Consider the following 23,404-nt stretch of genomic DNA (forward strand, 5'->3'; position numbering starts at 1 on the left):
AGACCCAGAATTTATTACTTATATAAAACAGCAAATTGACTTGTTCTTTTCTACAAACTGTACTGAAGAAATCGACAGAGGAATACTTTGGGACTCTTTTAAGGCTTTTATTCGTGGTCAAATTATCTCATATTCTGTTGGTAAAAGAAAACAAAGATATTTAGATATTGCTTTATTGGTGGATAAAATTAAGGAAATTGATAAGATTTATTCCGTGACTCCTACCAAAGAACTTTATAAGAAGAGAGTTGAGCTTCAAATGGAACATAGTTTACTATTATCTTCTTCAATTGAAAATCAATTAATTAGGACCAGGGCTCAATTTTATATTCATAGTGACCGTACTGGTAAACTGTTAGCTAATCAATTAAAGGCTATCTCGACTAAGCGACAAATTATTAAAATTCGCAAATCAGACGGTAATTTAACTACTGATCATAAAGAAATTAATAATACCTTTCAAGATTTTTATAAATCTTTATATCATTCAGAATTTGATGGTGACCAGTCCATGATAGATAATTTTTTTAACAATTTGAATATTCCTAAACTGACTGATGAAGATCATAGTCTGTTAGATGCTCCTATTTCTATAGTGGAAATAGGAGAGGCTATTTCATCAATGAACTCAGGGAAAGCTCCTGGTCCTGATGGTTATATAGTAGAATTTTTTAAAACTTTTTCTTCTTTGCTTTCTCCTTGGTTATGTGAAATTTTTAATGATGCGTTTGCTAAGAAGAGATTACCTCAATCTTTTTATGAAGCTAATATTTCTCTAATTCTTAAAAAAGATAAAGATCCTACTTTATGTACATCTTATCGCCCTATATCATTATTAAATGTAGATTCTAAGATTCTTACAAAAATTTTAGCTATTAGATTAGAAAAAGTACTGTCTCAGATTATTTCAGAAGATCAAACTGGTTTTATGAGGAATCGGTATTCCTTTTTCAATGTTAGAAAATTGATTAATATAATTCATACTTCACCACCCACAATCCCAGAATGTGTTATTTCATTAGATGCTGAAAAAGCTTTTGATAGAGTTGAATGGATATATTTATTTAATACATTGAGAAATTTTAATTTTAGTTCTAATTTTATATCATGGATTAAATTAATATATCATAAACCTGTTGCTTCTGTTTTTACGAATAACCACAGATCCTCTTTTTTTCAATTATCTTGTGGTACGAGACAAGGTTGTCCCTTAAGTCCTTTATTATTTAATATTGCATTAGAACCTTTAGCTATTGCTATTCGTGAATCTCCTAATATTTTTGGTATTACCCGTAATGAGAAGTTATATAAATTATCTCTTTATGCTGATGATTTGCTGTTATATACTTCTGACCCTGATAGGTCTATTCCTGCTATTTTATCCTTGTTGGTTCAATTTGGTACTTTTTCTGGTTATAAACTAAATTTAGATAAGAGTGAATTATTTCCTTTAAATGCACAAACTTTATTGACTGATAGGATACCATTTAAAGTTGTTACTGATAACTTCACTTATCTAGGTATAAAAATTACCAAGAAATATAAAGATTTATTTAGACTGAATTTTTTACCTATGCTTCATCAAATTCATCAACTTACTACAAGATGGTCTCCCTTGTTTTTATCATTAATTGGTCGGATTAATGCTGTCAAAATGATGATTTTACCGAAATTTTTATATTTATTTCAAGCCCTACCAGTTTTTATTCCTAAATCTTTTTTTGATAACATTGATTCAAAAATTTCTTCATTTGTGTGGCAAAATAAAAACCCTAGGTTAAGTAAAAAGCAATTACAAAAATCAAAAAAAGATGGTGGTTTAGCTTTACCTAATTTTAGATTTTATTATTGGGCAAATAATATTCGTAATTTATTGTATTGGAAATTAGATTTGGATTCACCACTGTGCCCACAGTGGGTAAATTTGGAATGTAATGAGGTAAAGGGATATTCTCTATTCTCTGTTCTTGGTTCTTGTCTTCCTGCGGATTTAGTTAAATTTAATAAACAAATATTTAATCCTGTTATTAAACATACATTACGAATTTGGTTTCAATTTCGTAAGTTTTTTATTTTGAAAAACTTTGTTCTTGATAGCCCTATCTTATTTAATTTCTTTTTCAAACCCTCCTGGACAGATCAAGCTTTTAACATATGGAAAAGGAAAGGTATAAAATGTTTTCGTGATCTCTTTTTTGAAGATACTTTGATGTCATTTGATCAACTTTCTAATAAATTTGAATTACCTAAATCTAATTTTTTCAGATATTTACAAATTAGAAATTTTTTACATAAAGTTTTACCATCTTTTCCTAATTCAACTTTGATGGACACTACAGATTTGATCTTTACCTTAAATCCTTGTCAGAAGGGATTAGTAGCTTTTATTTATAATATGATTATGAAGATACAACCAGAAATATCAGTTAGAATTAAACAAGAATGGGAAAAAGAACTTCAATACAACATATCAACAGATAAATGGGAAAAAATTTTGCAAATGGTTAATTCTTCTTCTATATGTGCTAAACATGCTTTAATACAATTTAAAATTGTACATAGAGCTCATATGTCTAAAGATAAACTTGCTCGATTCTATTCTCATATTAACCCTCTATGTGATAGATGTCATTTAGCAGTGGCCTCATTGACCCATATGTTTTGGTCATGTCCCACTTTACATAATTATTGGAAGGATATATTTACTACTATTTCTTCAATTTGGAATATAGATTTACAACCTCATTTTATTACTGCAATTTTTGGCATACCAAATGAAGATGGTAATCAGTTTTCCCCCTCAATCAGACGAATGATTGCTTTTGTAACATTAATGGCCAGAAGGTCTATACTACAAAATTGGAAAGAAGTAAATCCTCCTACTACATTTCAATGGCTTTCTCAAACTATTTCTTATCTGAGTTTGGAAAAAATTAGAAGCACTATTTTTGACTCATCAATTAAATTTGAAGAAACTTGGAGACCGTTTATTCGACATTTTCATATGAATTAATTTGGCCTTCTCCAGACCTTTCTGCTTATTCATGTTCAGGTATGGAGTTCCGGAGTTCTTTGACACTATCTTATACTTGTAAACTGTTATTATTGCCTATGTTAGTTTAGTTTAGTGTTTTATTTTTTTTTAATATATATATTTTTTTTCTCACATTTTTTTAATATTTTTTTTTCTTTTTTAATGGTTATTTTTGTTTTTTTTTCATATAATCATGTGGACTTGATTAAGGTATTTTCTTTTGTTGATGTTTAGTAGGATATTATTATCTTATTATCAATGTGATTTCAAGTCTATTGTATTTATAATTTACTTATTACTATGTTATTTTTTTTGTGTATATGTGAAAATCAATAAAAAGATTGAAAAAGAAAAGAAAGAAAAGAAACATAAACATCAAAACTGCAGTTATATATGTTCATATTGATACATGTTAAGGGCATTAATACTAACAATGTAGAGGCCTCAGAAAAAGAACGAGTTTCTGTAAATCAAATGAAAATGCTGGAAACATCTGTGGAAAGAGGAGAATTTAACATTTCAAGTTAAAGACCCTTCTGTTTAATGTTTCAAGATACATTTTTAGCTGATGCTTAAAGTCTAATTCTAATGCTGTCTGCTCTGTGAAATAGGTTAAAAACACATCTAGAGGTTTGCACATTTATTTTTGAAGGAACAAAGCTTAGAGAAGATGCAACCTCTTCAACACCTATATTGTTATCAACATCTTTCACAAGATATAGATGAGGACAAATATACATAAGTAATTAAACTTAGCCCATACAGTCTACAGCCAAGAGAAACTTCCTTGGAAGACCAAAAACAGCATTCCCTAAAGATTAACTTGCAGGTTGAGTCAGTGGTAAGGAAGGCAAATGCAGTGTTAGCATTCATTTTGAGAGGACCAGAATATAAGAGCAAGGATGTAATGCTGAGACTTTACAAGGCATTGGTTGGAGCATGCTTGGAGTATTGTAAGCAGTTTTGGGACCATTATCTAAGAAAAGCTATGTTGACTTTGGAGAGGGTCCAGAGGAGATTCATGAAAATGATTTTAGGAACTAAAGGGTTAACATATGAACAATTTATGTCTCTGGGCCTGTATTCGCTGTAGTTTAGAAGAATGAGAAGATCTCATTGAAATATATTGAATATTAAAAGGCCTAGATAGAGTGGACATGGAGAGGATTTTTCCTACACTGTGGGAGTCTAGGACCAAAGGGCACAGACTCAGAATGAAGTGATGTCAATTTAGATGAAATTTTTTTAGCGAGGGGTTGGAATATCTGAAATTCATTGCCACAGATGGCTGTGGAGGTCAAGTCATTGAGTATATTTAAAGGGGATGTTGGTGGGTCCTTGATTAGTCAGGGCGTCAAAGATTACAGTAAAAAGGCAGGAAAATGGGACTGAGTGGGATAATGAATCAGCCATGAGGCAGAGGAGACTTGATGGGCCAAATGTCCTAAATATACTCCTGTGTCAATAGACAATAGGTGCAGAAGTAGACCATTCGGCCCTTCGAGCCTGCACCGCCATTTTGAGATCATGGCTGATTAATTACTATCAATACCCGGTTCCTGCCTTGTCCCCATATCCCTTGATTTCCCCTATCCATAAGATACCTATCTAGCTCCTTCTTGAAAACATCCAGAGAATTGGCCTCCACTACCTTCCGAGGCAGTGCATTCCAGACCCCCACAACTCTCTGGGAGAAGAAGTTTTTCCTTAACTCTGTCCTAAATGACCTACCCCTTATTCTCAAACCATGCCCTCTGGTACTGGACTCTCCCAGCATCTGGAACATATTTCTTGCCTCTATCTTGTCCAATCCCTTAATAATCTTATATGTTTCAATCAGATCCCCTCTCAATCTCCTTAATTCCAGCGTGTACAAGTCCAGTCTCTCTAACCTCTCTGCATAAGACAGTCCAGACATCCCAGGAATTAACCTCGTGAATCTACGCTGTACTTCCTCTACAGCCAGGATGTCCTTCTTTAACCCTGGAGACCAAAACTGTACACAATACTCCAGGTGTGGTCTCACCAGGGCTCTGTACAAGTGCAAGAGGATTTCTTTGCTCTTGTACTCAATTCCCTTTGTAATAAAGGCCAACATTCCTTTAGCCTTCTTCAGTGCCTGCTGCAATTGCTCATTCACCTTCAGTGACTGATGAACAAGGACTCCAAGATCTCTTACCCAGCTCTACACCGTTCAGATACACTGTGTCTTATGGATATTATGAGAATGCAGAGCATCAAACTCACAAATTACTCCAGCAATCAAGTGGACAGAGATCAAGGCTTTATAGAAGAGACTGACTTCTCTCATCTGCAGGACATTATTCACAATATACACATAATAATAAAATCACCACAATACAAGAAACCAATACTTATTAAGAGAAAATCATAGATATCTATCAATCTTCAGTTGCCACTAATCACAAGAGCAGCATTTTGTCTATAAACTATACCCTGCTTGCTGCCTTGCTTTCATACCAACAGTACAATTTGTCTGGTGGTATGTTTTAGGTACTAAAATATGTGATTTTTTTCTCAGTAGAGCAAGGGTTCCCAACCTTTTTTATCCCCTATCATTAACTGAGGGGTCAGTGGAACCCTAGTTGGGAACCCCTGCATTAGAGATACAAAGCATCCAGTCAAATAGCTCATAAACACAACCCACCAGGAGCCATGCTTTGTAATTTACATTTTTCATGAGTTCAACGGGTTAGGTAAAAAAAAACTTAACATTGTTAAAATGAAATAAGGTTGGAGACATATACAGGTGAAAAATAATTACAATAATTGTGAGAAATATAGAGTAACAAAAGGACATCAAACTATTACAAATACTCTTTCCCAGTCCAAAACTTTACGAAATGAAGTAAAGAAGAAGGAGAAGTTACTAAAGACAATGGAGAATAAGGTAAGAGGAAAAATGGTCTATGTTATTCTCATATGCATTATAGTTAAGGAAAACTATTAAATAAGCAAATATGCTTTAAAATATAATTGAAACAGATTAATTACTATGTTCTAATAGAAGTTAAAATGATAAAATTGCCAAATCTGAATAACATGAAGGTTAGTGAAGTTGTAAATACTGTGAAGGTTGTCAAAGGTTACACTGGGACATGACAGGATGCAGAGCTGAGATGAGAAGTGGCAGACAGAGTTCAACTTGGAAAACTGTGAAGTGATTCACTTTGAAAGGTCAAATTTGAAGGTAAAATATAGGGTTAATGGCAGGATTCTTAGCAGTGTTGGAAGAACAAAGGCATCTTGAGGTAACATCCATAAATCCCTCAAAGTTCAATCGCAGATTTATAGGGTTTGAAGAAGGTGTATGGTACATTAGCCTTCATTATTCAAGCTGTTAAATTCAAGAGCCACAAGGTAGTGTTGCAACTCTATAAAACTAGTTAGATCCTACTTTGAATATTGTGATCTGTTCTGGTTGCAACAATATGGGAAGGATGTAGAAGCTTTATAAAGTGTGCAGAGGAGATTTACTAGGATACTGCCTGGATTAGAGAGCATGTCTTATCAGGATAGTTTGAGCAAGCTTGGGCTCTTCTCTTTGGAGTGAAGGAGGATGAGAGGTGGCTTGATAGATTTGTATAAGATAATGAGAGACATAGATCAAGTGGATAGCTAGAGACATTTTCCAAGGGTGGAAATGGCTAATATGAGCAGGCATAATTCTAATGTGATTCAAGGAAGATATGGGAGGATGGTTTTTGCACCAAGATGGTGAGTGTGTGGAATGCCATGGGTGGTAGAAGATGCAGATACAATGGGGTCATTTAAGAAACTTTTGAGTAGGTGCTGGGCTAAAAACAAACCCTAGCCGGCCAGCTCTGCTGTTCATTCTGCTCTCCAATGTCCGCTCCCTGAACAATAAATTGGACGACATTCAACTCCAGTGGACTACTCGGCAGGAGGACAGAGTCTGCTGCGCTTTCATTTTCACAGAAACGTGGCTTAGCAACAGAGTTTAACCATATAACCATATAACAATCACAGCACGGAAACAGGCCATCTCGGCCCTTCTAGTCCGTGCCGAACTCTTATCTCACCTAGTCCTATCTACCTGCACTCAGCCCATAACCCTCCACTCCTTTCCTGTCCACATACCTATCCAATTTTACCTTAAATGACACAACTGAACTGGCCTCTACTACTTCTACAGGAAGCTCATTCCACACAGCTATCACTCTCTGAGTAAAGAAATACCCCCTCGTGTTTCCCTTAAACTTCTGCCCCCTAACTCTCAAATCATGTCCTCTCGTTTGAATCTCCCCTACTCTCAATGGAAACAGCCTATTCACGTCAACTCTATCTATCCCTCTCAAAAGTTTAGGATGCCACCATTCAGCTAGACGGGCTCACCTTGTTTCAGGCTGACAGAGATGCAACTCTGTGGGGTAAGACTCGCGAAATTTAATTATTTATTTATTTACTCGCGTTATTTACATTAGCACAGAATGGTGCAAGAACTCTGTGCTGGTCTCTAGTTACTGCTCATCTCTAGTGGAGTTTGTGACTGTTAGATACAGACCATTTATTTACCACAGGAATTCACTACTGTACTGTACAGTCAGTGTGTACATTCCCCCTAGCGCTAATGCTAAGGAGGCGCTCTGTGAACTGTATGGAGCTATTAGCGAACTGCAGAATGCACACCCTGATGGACTGTTTATTGTCGCCGGAGATTTTAACCTCGTGAACCTCAAGTCAGTGCTCCCCAAATTCCATCAGTATGTGGACTTTGCAACGAGAAGAGAACGCATTCAACCTTGTTTACACAAACATCCCCGACGTGTACCAGGCATAGACCTGCCCCTACCTCTCAGACCACATCTGTGTTATTCTAATCCCAGCATACAGATCGCTCGTCAGACGCACCAGACATGTTCTGAAGCAGGTGAAAACCTGGCCAGTAGGAGTCATCTCTGCTCTTCAAGACTGCTTTGGGCACACTGACTGGCACATGTTCAGGGAGGCTGCAACCGATGGCAACTCTACTGACTTGGAGGAGTACATGGCATCAGTGACCAGCTACATCAGCAAGTGCATCGATGGTGTCTCTGTGTCCAAGACCATCACTACACGCTCTAACCGGAAGTCATGGATGACCGCAGAGATGCGTGTGCTGCTGAGGACCAGTGACTCTGCCTTCAGAGCAGGTGGCAAGGCAGCCCTAACAATAGTGAGGGCCAAACTGTCCTGGGCCATCAGAGGGGCAAAGCATGCACATGCCCAGCAAATCTACAGCAACTTCCAGGACAGCAGCGACATGTGGTGCATGTGGAAGGGCATTCAGGACACCACCAACTACAGGACAGCATCACCTGCCTGTGCTGGTGATGCCTCCCTCCCAGATGCATTGAACAACTTCTACACTCATTTCTAGGTGGAAAATGACATGGTGGCGAGAAAGACAGCTCCTCCTCCACCCAGTGACCAGGTGCTGTGTCTTACTGTGGCCGATGTGAGGAAAACTCTATGCAGGGTCAACCCACGGAAGGCTGCTGGACCGGACAATATTCCTGGCAGAGTGCTCAGAAGATGTGTAGACCAGCTGGCAGATGTTCTCACTGACATCTTCAACATCTCCCTGAGCAGTGCCATTGTTCCAATGTGTTTCAAGGCCGCCACCATTGTCCCCGTCCAAAGAAGTCTTCGGTGTCCTGTCTCAACGACTACTGTCCCATTGCACTCACATCCATCATCATGAAGTGCTTCGAAAGGCTCATCATGAGGCACATAAAGACCCTGCTGCCCCCCTCACTTGAACCCCTGCAGTTCAAGTATTGTCCCAACCGCTCAATAGATGACACCATCACCACCACTGTCCACCTGGACAAAAAAGACACATACATTCAAATGCTGTTCATAGACTTCATTTCAGCATTCAACACAATCGTTCCTCAGCACCTGATTGGGAAGCTGAAACTGCTGGGCCTGAACACCTCCCTCTGCAACTTGATCCTAAACTTCCTGACTGGGAGACCTCGTCAGTCTGGATCGAGAGCAGCATCTCCAACACCATCACAATGAGCACGGGCTGTGTGCTCAGTCCACTGCTGTTCATTCTGCTGACTCACGACTGTGCAGCAATAAACAGTTTAAATCACATCATCAAGTTTGCTGATGACACAACTGTGGTGGGTCTCATCAGCAAGAATGACAAGTCAGCGTACAGAGAGGAGGTGCAGCGGCTAACAGACTCGTACAGAACCAACAACCTATCTCTGAATGTGAACAAAACAAAAGAGATGGTTGTTGACTTCAGGAGAGCATGGAGTGACCACTCTCCGCTGAACATTGACAGCTCCTTTGTTGAGATCATTAAGAGCACCAGATTTCTTGGTGGAGAATCTTACCTGGTCTCTCAAAACCAGCTCCATAGTCAAGAAAGCCCAGCAGCATCTCTACTTTCTGCGAAGGCTGAGAAAAGTCCACCCCATCCTCACCACATTCTATAGAGGATGTATTGAGAGCATCCTGAGCAGCTGCATCACTGCCTGTTTCGGGGATTGTACCGTCTCAGATCGCAAGACCCTGCAGTGGATAGTGAGGTCAGCTGAGAAGATCATCGGGGTCTTTCTTCCCACTATTATAGACATTTACACTACACGCTGCACCTGCAAAGCTAACAGCACTGTGAAGGATCCCACACACCCCTCACACAAGCTCTTCTCCCTCCTGCCATCTGGCAAAAGGTATCAAAGCATTCAGGCTCTCACGACCAGACTGCAACAGTTTCTTCCCCCAAGCCATCAGACTCCTCAATACTCAGAGTCTAGACTGATATTGTAATTTGTCCTCTACTGTGTCTATTGTCTTGTTTATTAATTATTGTACTGCCCTGCACTGTTTTGTGCACTTTATGTAGTCCTGTGCAGGTCTGTAGTCTAGTGCAGTTTTTATGTTGTTTTATGTAGTCTAGTGTAGCCTTGTGCTGTCTCACATAGTCTAGTGTTAGTTTTGTGTTGTTTCATGTAGCACCAGGGTCCTGGAGGAACGTGATGAAATGATGTACTCAATTTCCAGATTTTATACTTGAAATGTAGCAGACGGCAACAACATATGAGATTCATGACCAAAGATTCATTAAAAAGATAAGTTTTACTCAGGAGGAAAGAGAAATTTATAGAAGTTCCCACATTAATGTCTTTGCAGCTGAAAATGTGGCATTCAGTTACTGCATAACATCAATTAAATACAGAGTTAGCAAAAGCCAACAACTGTAGAAGCAAGGAGATCTCAAAGCAATGATAGAAACAGAGTTAAAGAAGGTCAAGGGTTTAAAAGCAAACCTGATGATTTGAATTCAACCATTGCTTAAACAAAATGCAACGTAGGTCAGCAAAGCCAAGGATGATTGGTGAATGTAATAATGCAAATTAGAATTATAGAGTCATACACCACGGAAAGTGGCCCTTCAGCCCATTTAGCCCATGCTGAAATATCATTCTGCTAAGTGCTATCGACCTGCATGTAGACCAAAGCACTTCATACTCCTCCCATCCATGTACTTATCCAAACTTCTCTTGAATGTGGAAATTGAACCTGCATTCAGCACTTCCACTGGCAATACATTCCATACTCTCACCATCCTCTGAGTGAAGAAGTTCCTTCTCATGTTCCCCTAAACATTCCACCTTTCACCCTTAACTCATTCCCTCTAGTTCTAGTTTCACCTCATCTCAATGGAAAAACTTGCTTGCATTAACCTTACCGATGCTCCTCATAATTTTGTATCAAATCTCCCCTCATTCGTCTATGCTCCAGGGAATAAAATCCTAACCTATTTAACCTTTCTCTACAACTCAAGTCCTCAAGTACCAGCTACATCCTTATAAATTTTGCCTTTGCTTTTTCAATTTTTCGATACCTTTTCTGCAGGTAGGTAACCAGAACTGCACACATTAACCCAAATTAGGCCTCACCAACATCTTACACAACATAATATTCTAACTCCTGTAGTCAATGCTTTGATTTAGGAAAGCCATGTGGCAAAAGCTCTCTTCACAACCTTATCTACTTGTGACACCACTTTCAGTGAATTATGGATCTGTGTTCCTAGATCCCACTGTTTTACCTCACTCCTCAGAACCCCACGATTGATTGCTAAGTCACCCCTCTTTTGTCCTCTCAAAATGCACACCTCACACTTGTCTACGTTAAATTCCATCTGCCATTTTTCAGCCCATTTTTCCAGCTGGCCCAGATCCCACTGCGCTTGCTGTCCACTACACCCCTAATCTTGCCATCAACTTCAATTCTGTTCATCCAGTTTACCATAGTATCATCCAGATCTTTGATATAAATGGCAAACAACAACAGATCCTGCACTGATAGCTGTGGCACACCACTAGTTACAGGCTTCCCATTAAAGAGGCAACCATCTGCTAGCATTTCTAACTTCTCTCATGAAGTCAATGCTGAATCCACTTAACCACCTTAACTTCAATGCCAAGCAACTAATCCTTCCTGATCAATCTCCCATCCACGACCTTGTCAAATGACTTGCCAAAGTCCTTATAAACAACATCTATTGACTTTCCTTCAATTTTCCTAGTAAACACCTCAAAACAATCTTATTATACTGGTTAGATATGACCTACCAAGCACAAAGTCATGTTGACTATCCCTAATATGTGCCTGTCTATCCAAATACTTAAGTAACTGGTCCCTTAGAATACCTTCCAATAATTGACCCACTGATGGTGTCAGGCTCATCAGCCTATAATTTCCTGACTTATTCTTAGAGCATTTCTTAAACAGCCTAACAACATTAGCACTTCTACAATTCTCCAGCACTTCACCTGTGGCTAAGGACACTTTAAATACCTCTGCTACAGCTCCTGCTGTTTCTGCATGAGCCTTCCATAAGCTTGTCAGGCCCTGGGGATTTATCCTAATTTGCCTCAAGACAGCAAGCATCTCATCTGCAATCTGCATGTGTTCATGGATTTGCTGCTGTTTTACCTCAGTTCTATAGACTCTTTTAAGTAAATATAGATGCAAAAAGTCCATTCAAGATCTTCACCATCTCTTTTGGCACCATACACAGATTATCACTCTGACTTTCAAGAGGACCAGTTTTGTTCCTTCCTATTGTTTTTCTCAATATATCTGTAGAAGCCCAGTTATTTTCCTTCACCTGGTCTGCCAGAGCCATCTTATGTTTTCTTTAGCCTCCTGAATTCCCTCTTAAGTGTCCTCTTGCATGTCTTACCCTCCTCAAGTACCTCATTTGTTCCTTGTTGCTTATACCTACTATGCACCACCTTCTTCCTAACCAGGTCCTCATTATCCCTCAAAAACACCTACTATCACAACCTTACATTCCTTAAAACTGTCTGCAATCTGTCTATAAACGTCTTCCTTTAAATCCTGCTGGCTATTGGGTGGTCTATAATATAATCCCATTAATGTGGTCATTCCTTTCTTACTGCTCATTTCTGCTCATTTAGCGTTAGTAGATGAGCACTGACTTTTTCCTGATGAGTAAACCCTTCTTCCTTTAATACCTCCCCCTCTGTTAGGTCTAAAGCAACAGAACTCTGGAATATTGAGCTGTTAGATCTGCCCCTCCTGCAAAGAAGTCTCAACAATGGCTACAATATCATAATTTCAACTGTTGATCCATGCTCTAAGCTCATCTGCCTTACCTACAACTACTCAGAAAATTAGTCCCACCATGCTCAACCTTTTGATTCCTGTCTTTATATGTATGCCTAACATCTACTTTCCCACAACTACAGTACTACATTAGCTTCTTTGGCACTCTGGTTCACATTCCCTTGCAACTGCAGTTTAAACCCGCCAGAGCAGCAACACTGGGAAACCTTCCCACTAGGCTATTGGTCCCCTCCAGTTCAGTGCCAACAGTCCCATCTATAAAAGTGCCACCTTCCCTTGAAGGGGCCCAATAGTCCAAAAATCTGAAGCCCTTCCTCATGCACCATCTTCTTAGCCACGTAGTAAATTATCCATTGAACCCCCTGTCTGTTCCTCTAACCAATAAATCCTCTATATCTGCAGCTCACCTCTTCTTCCTCCTTCCCTTCTGAACCACAGAGCCAGACTCAGTACCAGAGACCTGATCACTGTGGCTTTACACTGGCTGCCTATCCCTTTCTCCATCCTTATGGTCACCCAGTTATCTGTTTCCTGCATCTTAGGTGGACCTACTTCCATATCTCACCTGTCAATTAATCTCTCTGCCTCCCATAGGAACATAAATGGAAACCATCTGAATTTTACCATATGATTAGCTAAAAAGAGAGCAGTTAGCTGGGAGTACATCGGATATCAAGTACAGGTATACAACATAATGGATGAAAGTTAAAGCAGCATATAAATTGAGGGAATGTTGAGTTGGATATTTTTTATAAAAGAAAATTGAAAATAGTGATAGTATAGCTATCTGGTCACGGTTCATCTTAAGTTTGTTATGACGCCAAAATTGACCACAACCTGATCCATTTCTGAATGATGCCAGAGACTGAAGAAATCAGTGAGCAGAGACTAAACTTTATGTTAGATATAAACACAGACTTAAGCTTTCTCTATACAGTATTTAAATAAGATCATTTCTGCTCAGGCGGAGATATATGTCAGACAAGTAATCTGACAGTTCAGAACAATACAGCACAGTACAGGCTCTTTTGTCCAAGATGTTGTGCCAACATTTTAACCTACTCTAAGATCCCTCCTACATAGCCCTCCATTTTTCTATCATCCATATACCTATCTAAGATTTATCAAAATGTCCCTAATGTATCTGCCTATACCACCCCAGCAGAGTGCTTCACTCTCTGTGTGAAGACTTTACCTCTGACATCCCACCTACATTCCTCCTATTAAAATGATGCACCCTTGTATTAGCTATTTCTATCCTGTGGTCATTGTCTCTTACATGCTGTCCCACTGAGAGATCTGACAGCTGACCTGGTTCACTGCTAAGCAGCAGTTGGCCTGTCTACATATTGGAGGTTACACTTAATAAATTCCGTACCATCTGAGTCCTTTGCACTAAGGAGATGCCAATAAATATTAGGGAAGTTAAAATCCCCCATGACACCTTTCCAAAATCTGTCTCCTAATCTATTCTTCAGTGTTTCTATTGTTAATAGCGGGGGGTGGGGGGGGGGGTGTCTATAGAATATTCCCAATAGAGTGATTGTTCCCTTCCTCTTTCTGACTTCCACCCACACGGCTCAGTAGATAATCCCTTCATGATGTTTTCCCTTTCTGCAGCTGTTTAGCAATGCCCCTTCCCCACCTCTTTTACTTCCCTCTCTGTCTCTTTTGAAGCATCTAAATGTTGAACACCCAACAGCCATTCTTGCCCTTGTAGAATATCATAGTTCCATGCACTGACCAATGCCCTAAGTTCATCACTCTTGTTCCAGATACTTGTTGCAGTAAAATAAACACATTTCAACCCATCCCACTGACTGCAATTTTGCCCTATCGACTGCTTATCTTTCATAGAAATATAGAAAACCTACAACACAATATAGGCCCTTTGGCCCGCAAAGCTATGCCGAACATGTCCTTTCCTTAGAAATTAGCTAGGGTTACCCATAGCCCTCTATTTTTCTGAGCTCCATGTACCTGTCCAGGAGTCTCTCAAAAGACCCTATCGTATCCGCCTCCACCACTGTCACCGGCAGCCCATTCCACGCGCTCACCACTCTGCAAAAAAACTTACCCCTGACATCTCCTCTGTACCTACTTCCAAGCACCTTAAAACTGTGCCCTCTTGTGCTAGCCATTTCAGCCCTGGGAAAAAGCCTCTGACTATTCACACGATCATTGCCTCTCATCATCTTATACACCTCTATCAAGTCATCTTTCATTCTCCTTTGCTCCAAGGAAAAAAGGCCAAGTTCACTCAATTTATTCTCATAAGGCCTTCTCCCCAATCCTGGCAACATCCTTGTAAATCTCCTCTGCACTCTTTCTATGGTTTCTATGTCCTTCCTGTAGTGAGGCAACCAGAAATGAGCACAGTACTCCAAGTGGGGTCTGACCAGGGTCCTATATAGCTGCAACATTACCCCTCAGCTCCTAAACTCAATCCCAGAATTGATGAAGGCCAATGCACCATATACTTTCTTAACCACAGAGTCAACCTGCACAGTAGATCTCTCTGGTTCTCCACACTGCTAAGAATTTTTCCATTAATAGTATATTCTGCCATCATATTTGAGCTACTAAGATGAACAACCTCACACTTATCTGGGTTGAACTCCACCTGCCACTTCTCAGCCCAGTTTTGCACCCTATCAATGTCCCGCTGTAATCTCTGACAGCCCTCCACACTATCCACAGCACCCTAACCTTTCTGTCATCAACAAATTTACTAACCCGTCCCTCCACTTCCTCATCCAGGTCATTTATAAACATCACAAAGAGTAGGGGTCCTAGAAAGATCCCTGAGGCACACCACTGGTCAGCAACCTCCATGCAGAATATGACCAGTCTACAACGACTCTTTGCCTTCTATCATTGGATTCTCAAAGCAATGTCCCCTTGGATCCCATGAATGACCTGCCTTTCACAAAGCCATGCTGACTGTTCCTAATCATATTATGCCTCTCCAAGTGTTCATAAGTCCTGCCTCTCAGAATCTTCGCGATCAACTTACCAACCACTGAAGTAAGGCTCACTGGTCTATAATTTCCTGTGCTATCTCTACTCCCTTTCTTGAATAAAGGACCAACATCTGCAACCCTCCAATCCTCCAGAACCTCTCCTGCCCCCACTGATGATGCAAAGATCATTGCCAGAGGCTCAACAATCTTCTTCCTCGGCTCCCACAGTAGCCATAGGTACATCTCATCCAGTCCCAGTGACTTATCCAACTTGATGCTTTCCAAGAGCTCCAGCACATCCTCTTTCTTAATATCAACATGCTTAAGCTTTTCAGTCCACTGTAAGTTATCCCTACAATCGCCAAGATTCTTTACTGTAGTGAATACTGAAGCAAAGTATTCATTATGTACCTCTGCTATCTCTTCCGGTTCCATACACACTTTACCACTGTCACACTTAATTGGTCCTATTCTCTCACGTCTTATCCTCTTGCCCTTCACATACTTGTAGAATGTCTTGGGGTTTTCATTAATCCTGTCTGCCAAGCCCTTCTCATGGCCCCTTCTGGCTCTCCTAATTTCTTTCTTAAACTCCTTCCTGCCAGCCTTATAAACTTCTAGATCTCTATCATCACCTAGTTTTTTGAACCTTTTGTAAGCTCTTCTTTTCTTCTTGACTAGATTTACAACAGCCTTTGTACACCATGGTTCCTGTACCTTACCATCCTTTCCCTGTCTCATTGGAATGTACCTATGCAGAACTCCATGCAAATATCCTCTGTACATTTGTCACATTTCTTCTGTACTTTTTCCTGAGAACATCTGTTCCCAATTTATGCTTCCCAGTTCCTGCCTGATAGCTTCATATTTCCCTTTACTCCAATTAAATGCTTTTCATAACTTGTCTGTTCCTATCCCTTTCCAATGCTAAAGGAGATAGAATTGTGATCACTTTCCTCATAGACTCCATAACTGCCACATCCTCTGACCTATCACTCTGGTTCTACTCCTCTTCCAAGTCAGCTTATACACTCACCATCAACCAAAGATGGCCACAAGGATATTGGCCCCACTCAAGTTTAGATCTCACCTGTCTTTTTAGTATAGGTCATACTTTCCTCAGTAAGATCCCAATGTACCACAAACCTGACACCCTGTCCACGCACCCATTCCTCAGCCATGCATTCATCTGTCAAATCATCCTATTCTTACCCTCACTGATGAATGGTCAGGCAGCAATCCATGGATTACTACCCCTGAGGTTCTTTTCAGCTTCCCACCTAGCTCCCTATATTCTCCCCTTTTTCGTTCTATGTCTAATATGTATCATGACTTTTGATTGCTCAACCTCCCCATTTAGAATGCTGTGGACTAATCCAAGATGTCCCTGACCCTGGCACCTGGGAAGTGACATACTATCCAGGTATCTCTTTCACCTTCACAGAATCTTCTTTCTGCTTCCCTAACTATTGAATCTCCTATCACCACTGCACTCCTTTGCTTCCCCCTTCCCTTCTGAGCCACAAGAGCTAGATTCAATGTCAGAGACTTGGTTGCTGCAGCTTTCCCTGGTAGATCATTCCCCCACCCAGCTGTATCCAAAGCAGTATACTTTATATTGAGGGGAACTGCCACAAGGCTACTCTGTAGTCTCTGCCTATTCCCTTTTCCTCTCCTAACAATTACTCAGTTACTTGCCTCCTGCAACTGAAGGATGATTACCTCCTGTAGATCTTATCTATTTCCTCCTCATTCTCCTGATTGCGCTGTAGGTCATTTAGCTTTAGTCTCCTGCATCACTGCGTTAGATATTCAATACCTTTTTCAACTGATTGTCACATCCTCCTGTTTATGGCATTGAACAAATTGAAACAAATACCTAAACCTGAGACAATTTCTATTACATATAAGCATGTGTTCTTCAGCAGTTTTTGCATCCCTGCAGTTATGCCACAACCTCAGCATGCCAATCCTATTCTTTCCCTGCCTTATACATTCTGAGTCTTAGATCTCATTATCATAAATTTTCTTAACACATAGAAGGGGACAGTTCAGCAAACTGAATCTATGCCTGCTTTAAAGCAATCCCATTCCCCCACTTATTTCCCTTGCAGTACAGGGAACACCTTCATAATACCTGTATTAAATTAAGAATGGGGCTTCATATCCAACTTCCCATTACAGATGATGCTTCAATGTTACATTCTGTGAATTAATATATAAAGACCTGACTTTATCATTTAGCACAAAGCTTATGCACGCTCACACTCAAATTCTTTACAAATGTGGTAAAAGATTCAGATTTTTTTTTCCTTTTTCCCACTTTTTTCCGTAAGACATTAGGCCATTTGGCTCTTTCAGTCTGCCAAATGACTGAATCATGAGCTTGTATATAACTGCCATCAGGTTTCTTGACTCAACATGCAAGAGTTGAACATCTTATGTCCTTATGTCATATCTTTCTAATGATTTGATGCCTTTTTGTACCAACAGAACCAGACCACCCCCTCTGCCTATCTTCATATCCCTCTGATACAATGTGAAACCTTTGAGATTTAGCTCCCAACTACAACCATCCTTCAGCCACGATTTAGTGATAGCCACAACATCATACCTGACAATCAAGTACAGCAAGATCATTCACCTTATTTCTTATACTCCGTGCATTGAGATATAACACTTTGAGTACTGTTTTCTACCCTTTTTGATTCTGCATCCCTAATGCACTGATACTCACCCTGTTGGCTGCAATTTTCTCCTGTCATCTGCCTGCCCTTCCTGGCAGACTGACTGCATATTATCTTTGCTTTTTTACCATCCGTCCAATCCTGAGTGCCTTCACTCCAGTTCCCATACCCCTGCCAAATTAGCTTAAACCCTCCCCAACAGTGCTAACAGTCCTGTCTATAAGAATATTGGTCCCCTTTGGGTTCATGTGCAACCTGTCACTTTTGTACAGGTTGTTACTCTGCCAGAAGTGATCCCAATGATCTAATAACCTGAAGCCTTAAGGTGAATACTAACCCCCCCCCCCCCCCCATTCGGACATGTATTTTTCACTCTCTAATTTATTGAAATAGAATTTTCTTCCTGCCTTTAAATTTACTTGTCACCTGAATGATATTTTTCTCTTTCACTATCAGTCTGTTAGCTAGATTTATTTCAAGAGCAGTTTCTTTGAGCTGATAACAGAAATCTATGTGCATACAGCAGAATTCACCAGTTTTGCATTAAGAAATCAACTGATTTTGTGGAGCATTCTTAGAAAGGTCTATTTTGATCAGCTCCCTTGAAGGAATAGTTCTGCAGGTTGTTCTAAGGTTCCCCTTATCTGAAATTCTGAAATCCGAAATATTTTTGAATGCTGACATAACATCACAAATGGAAAATCCCACAAAGCGCTGGGAAGGTTCCCAGGAGATGTACAGGTCTCTGCGCACCACTGAAAGCTCTGAGAAGTGACCTCATTTATGTAATGAACATAAATTAATGAGTATCTTGATCATGCATTGGAAGAGTCGATTTATCAGCATTGGCGGGAACATATGCCATTTAATGGTATGCTGATCATGAAATAAGCAAAGAGCTATCACAACAAACTGGAAATTGAAGGTAGTTATGAAAATTCAGAAGCTGGTTGCAGAAAAGGAAAGGCAATCGCATTAAATTTTTAAAGCTTCTGCAGGAAACGGAGAGAAATTAATTGAGTTTGTTAGGATCGTTGCTGATGAATATCTAATACCTGAACAAGTCTACAATCCTGATTGTTTTTAAACCTTAAATCAACTCAAAAAAAAGTAAAATACAGATACAATTGTACTGTAACCTTTTACTCAAAACATGGCATGTAGGTGGAGACTGAAAGCTTGCTGTTGTTTGTTGTTAATTGCCAATTCAGATATTCTCTCGATGCTGCTGTGCTGCTTTTGTTAATCTGAACACATGGTATTTTAATTATATTAATGGTAAGTAATTTTTTACTGTTAAGTATATATGTGTGATGTAAGACTAAGACTGCCGACCGACATGATGGTGATCCCAAGCACAGCGTCCCGAATGCAATGAAAAGAAGCAGAAAGAAATGAAAACAATTGAAATATGGAAATAAAAGTTAAGAGGAATGGAAGAAAATTAAAAAGAATTTGAAAAGTAGCAAAAGAATATGAGTGATGTTAAAACGATAAATTGGTATATTGGCTTATTATTACCACATGTACCTAGGTACAATGAAAAGCTTGTCTTGTGTAGCATTCATACAAATCAATTCATTACAACAGTACATTGAGGTAGTACAAGATAAAACAATAGCAGAAAACTATAGAAAGTGCAGTACAAGTAGAGAAATCAAATCAAAGGTCATAATGAGGTGGATTGAGAGGTTGTGAGTCCATTTTATCATACTAGGGAACCATCTGACAGCCTTATTGTTATAAGGCTGAATATATATGTGATAGAAACCATCCTGATCCTGGTGGTACGTGCTTTCAGGCTTCTCTATCTTCAGCCTGATGGGAGAGAAAAAGAGAATGTCTGGATTGGCGTGCGAATTTTGCAATAAGGCAACGGACTAATCTGGTTTCTGTAATGTGCTGAGTTATGTTGCCACCAGAAAGTGTGTTGTCATTTGCACACTATCCCCAGTACATTCTTAGGTGTGTTAGCTATTAACACAAATGACACACTACATGTTTCAATGTACATGTGATAAATACATCTAAATCTGTGTCTACAACTCTCTGCAGTTTCTTCTTGTCACACCAAGCCATGATGTATCCGGATAAGTTACTTTCTACAGTACATCAATTGAAAAAAAAGTGAGGTCAAAGTTGACATGCCAGATTTCTTCAGTTGAGGCGCTATTGAGCTTTCTTGCTTGAGACACTATATTGAGTGCCATGCAGAATTAATGCAACCTTACCAAAAGTAATCAAGCAAATATTTTCTCACTCTCTATTAAAGTTCTCTGGTATAGTTCTCATGAGATACCAGAGTAAAATATTTATGAACCTACTTAGTCTAAAAAACAATTTATTAGTCTCTTATTTTTAATTTGTTCCATGTATTATTGTTTAATTAATGGCTTTTGTTTATCTAGCTGAACTCTTTGAAAAAACAACTGGAAAATAAGAACATCTCTGCTGAAGAACTGAATCAAGAGGTATAGAACTCAAAAATATATAAGGAATATAGTCCTAGGAAATTCTACATATGTACAGTTTTTTAAAAAATGGGGTGCAGTTAAAAATGGGTTTAACCTAGTGTAGAGCAATTATGTCTGCTTTTCTGCACCTCCTTGCACCCTGTGGGGAATTGACTAATTGCCACTGGAATATTTATTAATGTAAGGAACATTTTTACCAGCATTAAACAATCCCATATAAAGTCAACAATAGACAAATGCCCAACGTTCATTTCAACTTCACTCCTTTGAAAACTGATGATTTCTTACCTATAGAACAACCTTTACTGACTATCTTTCCCTACATGCAATGTAAAGAACAGCTATTCAAACTACATTAGTTGAACACACTGAGATCCCTCTTCCCCACAGGTTCAGATGTTAATCTGGAGCACTTCAGATTGTTCCATCAAAGGTGAAAAACATTAGTATTCAATTACTGAACTGTTTGAAGGATGAAGCTTTTCATTCCTTCTCTCAATTCCTCTGTCTCCACTGCATCTGCTCTCAGGTTGAGGCTTTTCATTCCAGAACAAAGGAGATGTCGTCCTCCTTCAAGGAAAGGGGCTTCCCTTTCTCCACCATCAACCTCCATTTTGCACATGTCTACCCTCACCCCATCCTCCCGCCACCCCACCAGGGATAGGGTTCCTCTTGTCCTCACTTACCACCCCACCAGCCTCTGCATCCAGCACATAATTCTCCATAGCTTACTGCCATCTCTAGTAGGATCCCACCACCAAGCCCGTTCCTTACCCTCCCCCCAACTTTCTGCTTTCCACAGGGATCGCACCATACGTGACTCCCTTGCCCATTCATCCCACCCCACTGAACTCCCTCTTGGCACTTACCCTTGCAAGTGAAACAAGTGCTATACCTGCCCCTATACCACCTGCCTTGCTACCATTCAGGGCCTCGATCTGTCTGGCAGAACTTGACCTCAATCTCAATAATTTCTCCTTCATCTCTTCCCACTTCCTTCAAACAAAAGGTGTAGCCGTGGACACTTGCATGGGTCCTAGCTACGCCTGCCTGTTTGTTGCCTAAGTGGAACAGTCTATATTCCAAACCCATCACCTTGTGTTTCTTCCTTCCCTCCCCCCACCTTCTAACTCTGACTCCTCATTTTTTTTCTCTAGTCCTGAGGAAGACTCTCACCCAAAACATCGACTATTCTCTTTTCCATAGATGCTGCCTGGCTTGCTGAGTTCCTTCGAGTTTGTGGGTGTTGCTTAGATTTCCAGCATCTGCAGATTTTCTCTTGTTTGTAACAGTTTGAAGGCATAGTTTGAGATTCTATATTTGATGTAATTTGTCAATTGACTTACATTGAAAAACTAGGGCATATTGATATTAAGGAAGAGGTATTTGATTCCTTGGAAGACATTGAGGTGGACACTACGAGAGGAAAGAAAGGAGATTTCTGAGGCCTTGATTGTGATCTTTGAATTGTCTTAAGCTACAGGTGAGGTCCCACCAGACTGAAGTATAGCCAACGGTGTTCTTTTGTTTCAGAAGGACAAAGGAAAAATTTGATGAACTTCTAAACCAGTGAGTTTATAATTGTCAACAGTAGTAGGGAAATTACTGGAGGTGATTCTTATGGACAGTACTTATTCACATTTAGAAAAATGTGACATATTAAGGGAAAGTTAGCAGGCATTGTGTGGGACAGGTCCAGTCTCATAAAATTGATTGAGTTCTTTGAAGAACTAATGAAACTGATGGACAAGGGTAGACAGAGAATAGCAGATGCTTTTTAATTTGGACAAGTGTGAGTTGGAGTATTATGTGCAGTCTGGTGGCCACATTAAGATAGAAGGCTTTAGAGAGTGTGCAGAAGAAATTCACCTGGATGTTGCCCGGATTGGATGGAGAAGTTATAAGTAGTTATAGGTACTTGTAAGTTATAAGGAGAAGTTAAACAAGCTTAGATTGTTTTCTCTGGAGTATTGGAGGCTGAAGGGTGAACAAACAGATGTATAAAATTATGAGAGAAATGGATAGAAAAATAGGGTAGATCGAGTCTTCCTAGGACTGAATTGCAAATACTAGAGGACATAGGTTTAAGTTGAGAGTGTAAGAGTGTGGAAGTGGAGTGTGGTAAGGCAAGGGTTAAAGACAACATCAAGTTGACGATGACAGCAGAGGTGCATAGTCAAACCCACACAAGGAAAACCTTTGAAGTGAGATTGCCAGAGCAAATCTTGCTCACTGCAGACAACAGGTGAGAATGACTGAGGCAATGTGTAATCAACCTAGAAGAATATTGTTTCCCTTTACAATTTGATGTGACAGAGACAGATGAGTTAGGAATAACATGAGGATGTGAAATATACCCAACAACTAAGGGACAATTACTTTAATAACTTCAAAGTATCATCATGACTTTAAACATCTCTATTGTGCATAATGATTGATTTTGAAAGTAAGGAATTCAAGCATCTACAGTTTACCAATATCCATAACTGAGCAATTCTGTATAAAAATAGCAGTTTTCTGATCAGCCATCAGAACATTGTGGGTGACATGGGCCATGCCGTTCTCCTTATGCACAAGTAAAATAAAAATATGTTTTAGTCATAA

At 39.5% G+C, this 23,404-nt stretch overlaps 1 protein-coding gene across 1 annotated transcript in view; it reads left to right on the plus strand.

The window, feature by feature from the left end:
• The window catches only part of sycp1 (synaptonemal complex protein 1), a 223,131-nt gene that overhangs the window by 152,205 nt on the left and 47,522 nt on the right, over positions 1–23,404 (plus strand). The window contains exons 22-23 of the mRNA XM_059971481.1: positions 5,883–5,945; positions 20,735–20,797. Of these exons, the coding sequence (XP_059827464.1) occupies positions 5,883–5,945; positions 20,735–20,797 (126 nt within the window). The remainder of the gene's footprint in view (positions 1–5,882; positions 5,946–20,734; positions 20,798–23,404) is intronic.

The sequence above is a fragment of the Hypanus sabinus genome, chromosome 6 (genome assembly GCF_030144855.1).
Source record: "Hypanus sabinus isolate sHypSab1 chromosome 6, sHypSab1.hap1, whole genome shotgun sequence".
Classification (NCBI taxonomy): domain Eukaryota; kingdom Metazoa; phylum Chordata; class Chondrichthyes; order Myliobatiformes; family Dasyatidae; genus Hypanus; species Hypanus sabinus.